General features: G+C 65.4%; 1 protein-coding gene across 1 annotated transcript in view; it reads left to right on the top strand.

Moving 5' to 3' along the window:
* Positions 1 to 2,355, top strand: part of CACTIN (cactin, spliceosome C complex subunit) — a 20,311-nt gene extending 17,956 nt beyond the window's left edge. Inside the window, 3 exon segments of the mRNA XM_027769598.1 lie at positions 1,138 to 1,368; positions 1,483 to 1,650; positions 2,212 to 2,355. Coding sequence (XP_027625399.1) covers positions 1,138 to 1,368; positions 1,483 to 1,650; positions 2,212 to 2,355 — 543 coding nt within the window.
* Positions 2,356 to 3,171: the final 816 nt, after the last annotated feature.

The raw sequence follows: 3,171 nt of genomic DNA, 5'->3' as shown, positions 1-3,171 counted from the left end.
CGCAGGGAGGAAGCCGGGCGCTGGGGCCGGCCATCCAGCTGGGTGAAGAGGACGCTCCCCCCGTGCCCCCCCGGGTGCCTGCAGGGCTGGGCACCATGCAGGGCGGGAGGAGGAGGGCGCAGAGGGGCTGGGCTCCGCGCACCAGGCCCTGAGGAGCAGGACAGCCAGGTCCAGCCCCTGCACCTCGGGACGTTGCTGGCCCTTGGGGCAGGCGGCTGCAGGACCTGTGGGACCCAGGCTCCCAGCCCTTCTCACCTCGGCCCCGCCAAGAGAGACCGCGCCCAAGCTCACCCGGTGCGGGCTCAGCCTCCAGGTGGGTGCTGTTGGCGGGGCCCGTGGTCAGGGTCTCTGTCTCTGTCAGGGCACAGGAGGGCCGTGGCTGCCACGGGGGCTCGCCCAGGACACAGGCCCAGCCACCCGAGTTCCTGGCCACACCGGGACAGCAGCACTTCCCGAGGCCGCCCCGGCGCTGGCCTTGAGCCGGGAGGCTGCGCCAGATGGGCCGGGGGAAGCCCGGGCTGTGGAGACCCTGGCAGTGCAGGCGGGCGGGAGCACCCGGGAAGCTGTGTCCCCGCCACCAGCGCCCAGGCCCGCGGCCCCGCCCGACGCCTGATCCCCATCTGGAAGTGTTTTTGCTTCTCTCAGGCCTTTAGGTGGGAAAATCGTTTTCATTTTCACCGAATGAGACTGCTTGTGAGATTTCATGTTTTTAATAAACATTTTACACTAACTGGGTGACAGCTGGTCCCTCCACCCAGTCCCCGCTGCTGACGTCTTGGGTGACACGTAAAACAGGCCCGAGGCACCTAAAAATAGCGCGCAGGGTGCCTTCGGGAGCTCTGGCCCGCGGGTTCCCGGTCCTCCCCTGGCTCGGAGACGGGTGCAGGGGTCTGTGGGGACGATGCCAGGCCACGTCTGTGGCTGTCGTGACTGAGGGCCCCTGTGGAGCCAGGACCGCGGCTCAGTACCTGCAGGGCCTGGGTGCCCCCACAGCCGGGTGCCAGGCTGCCCAGGAGCCTCTGGGCCCAGCCTTGGGGCCCCGGCAGGGAGCACGTCTGGTGGCGGAGCCCCGTCCCCACGCACAGCAGGCTGCCCGGATGATGCGTAGCAGCACACAGGCTTATCCGCTCCCTGCAGATCCAGGCAGACACCCTCGGTTACTGGCAGACTGGCAAGGCAGCCGCTCATGGACCCCCGGCCTGTTCCCGCCTTGGCTGGGTGCAGGTGCACTGGGAGCGGGCCGAGTGTGGCCAGACCCAGGAGCCCTTCCGAGCCCGGCTGGTGTTTGCTGCGCGGTGTCTGCAAAGCCCAGCCTTTGGAAGGTATTACCTGGACTTTCTTGACACCCATGTCCCCTCTTACTGCTGGGTAGACAGGCTCACCAAAGCCCACCTTTTTAAGCTCAGAAAGTGGCAGAGCCAGGATTAGAACCTGGGTCCTCCCATTTGGGAGACCCCACCTCCCCCTTCCCCTGCTCTGCAGTCACCAGAGGGTCTGGGAGACACCGAAGGCTCCCTGGAAGAGGGGTTACAGGGTGGGGCCTGCCTCTGGGAGGACAGTGACAGGGTTGCAGGAGGGGAAGGCGCGGCCGAGGGGCTGGACCCTCCTAGGTACTGGGGAGCCCCCGAGCCGGGTCCTGAGAAGGCCAAGGTGAAGGAGAGGCGCCGCGCCCCGCCTGAGGCCCACCAGTGTCGTCCTCAACCCCCACTGCAGCCTCTCCCTGCACCCAGCTGCATCCCGGCTAAGAATAGACGCTCCCTGCCAGGCCCCCGCCGGAAACCACAGCCATGGGGGGTGCGTCCTGGAGCTGGCCTCTGTCCCCACCATCTGGCCCCCAGCCCATCATGGCCTCTCCCACCGCGGCCTGCTGTGTGCCGGGGAAACTGGGGCAGGGGAACAGCCCTGCAGACCTCCCGCCACCAGGGGAAGCCCACGTTCAAGCCCCACGCGTGGCCTCGCCACCCTCTGCCATCTGAGCCTCAGTTTCCCCATCTGTTAGCGCACACGGCCCCACCCCCCGCTGAGACTCGGTAAGTGGAAACAAGCGCCCTTCTCTGACCCTCGCCCAGGCCGGTTCCCAGAAGGTGGTTGTCCTCCTTATCTCGGGGACAGAGGAAGTGGGAATAAACAGCCTCCCTCCTCTCGCCCGCCCCATCTGGAGCCCCCGCCCCGCACCCTCTTCCCACCATATCTGCCTTGTCGTTTCCCAAGGCCTACAAAGTTCTGTACCAGCAATTCCTGCCTCTGCCAGGGAGCCCAGACCTGGGGAACTCCTACTCATCCCACAAAGCCCCACTTCCCATGCCCTCCCGCACCCCCAAAATGCCTTCCCAACTCTCGACTGTGCTCCCCTAGGCCCTGTCACTTCCTCTGGCCGAGCCCTGATCCCAGGAAGCTAGAATAGTATTCCTCTAGCCTGCGGATTCCGTAAGGGAAGGCCTGGTTTCAACTCCCTACACACACGGGGGGCCTTGGCGTTAGGGGTTTTTTAGAGAGATTTTTGCTATAGTGCATGCACTTGGCAGAGAGACAGAGACAGAAAGTGAGAAAACACCCCCCATGGGGGGTGGCCATGCCACAATCCCTTCTCCATTTTCCTCTTGGGATCTTGGGCACGCATGCACACACACGCCTCCGGGTCCTAGATTTGAACCGTGGTTAAAGACGTGGGAGTCCAGCAACATAACCACTATGCCATCTGCTGGTCCTGGTGCTAGGGTTTTGCCAGCTGCATAGGAGTTGGGGAGCTCCCTCGCCAAGTAAGAGAGAAGCTGAGAGTTAACCCGCGCGGGGGCTCAGACAATGGGATGGGACAGGGAGGGCCGTCTGCAGGGACAGGGCGTGAGCAGAGGCTGGAAGCAGGAAGGGGCTTCCGGACACCGGACACCGCAGAGGCGGGGCAGGCCCGGAAGGGAGCACGTCTTCCTCACTCAGCACCGGACTGCGGCCCCTCCTGGCCAGGGACTGGGTGGGGTGGGGTCAGGGCCAGGCCACCTGTCCTGGCCACCCCAGGTCCTCAGTGGAGCCCAGGGCCTGCCTGGTTTGGCACGCAAACAGGCCGAGGAGGGCCGCGGCCTCTCCAGCCAGACCGTGCCCGCTTGTCCACCTCGAAGGGCCGCTCAGCCCTGAGGACGGTGGGCAGGAAGGACCCTTTAAGAGGTGCTCGGGGAC

This window comes from Tupaia chinensis, unplaced genomic scaffold, assembly GCF_000334495.1.
Source record: "Tupaia chinensis unplaced genomic scaffold, TupChi_1.0 Scaffold149964_2, whole genome shotgun sequence".
Taxonomy (NCBI): domain Eukaryota; kingdom Metazoa; phylum Chordata; class Mammalia; order Scandentia; family Tupaiidae; genus Tupaia; species Tupaia belangeri.
This window is presented reverse-complemented; position numbering and strand designations above follow the sequence as displayed.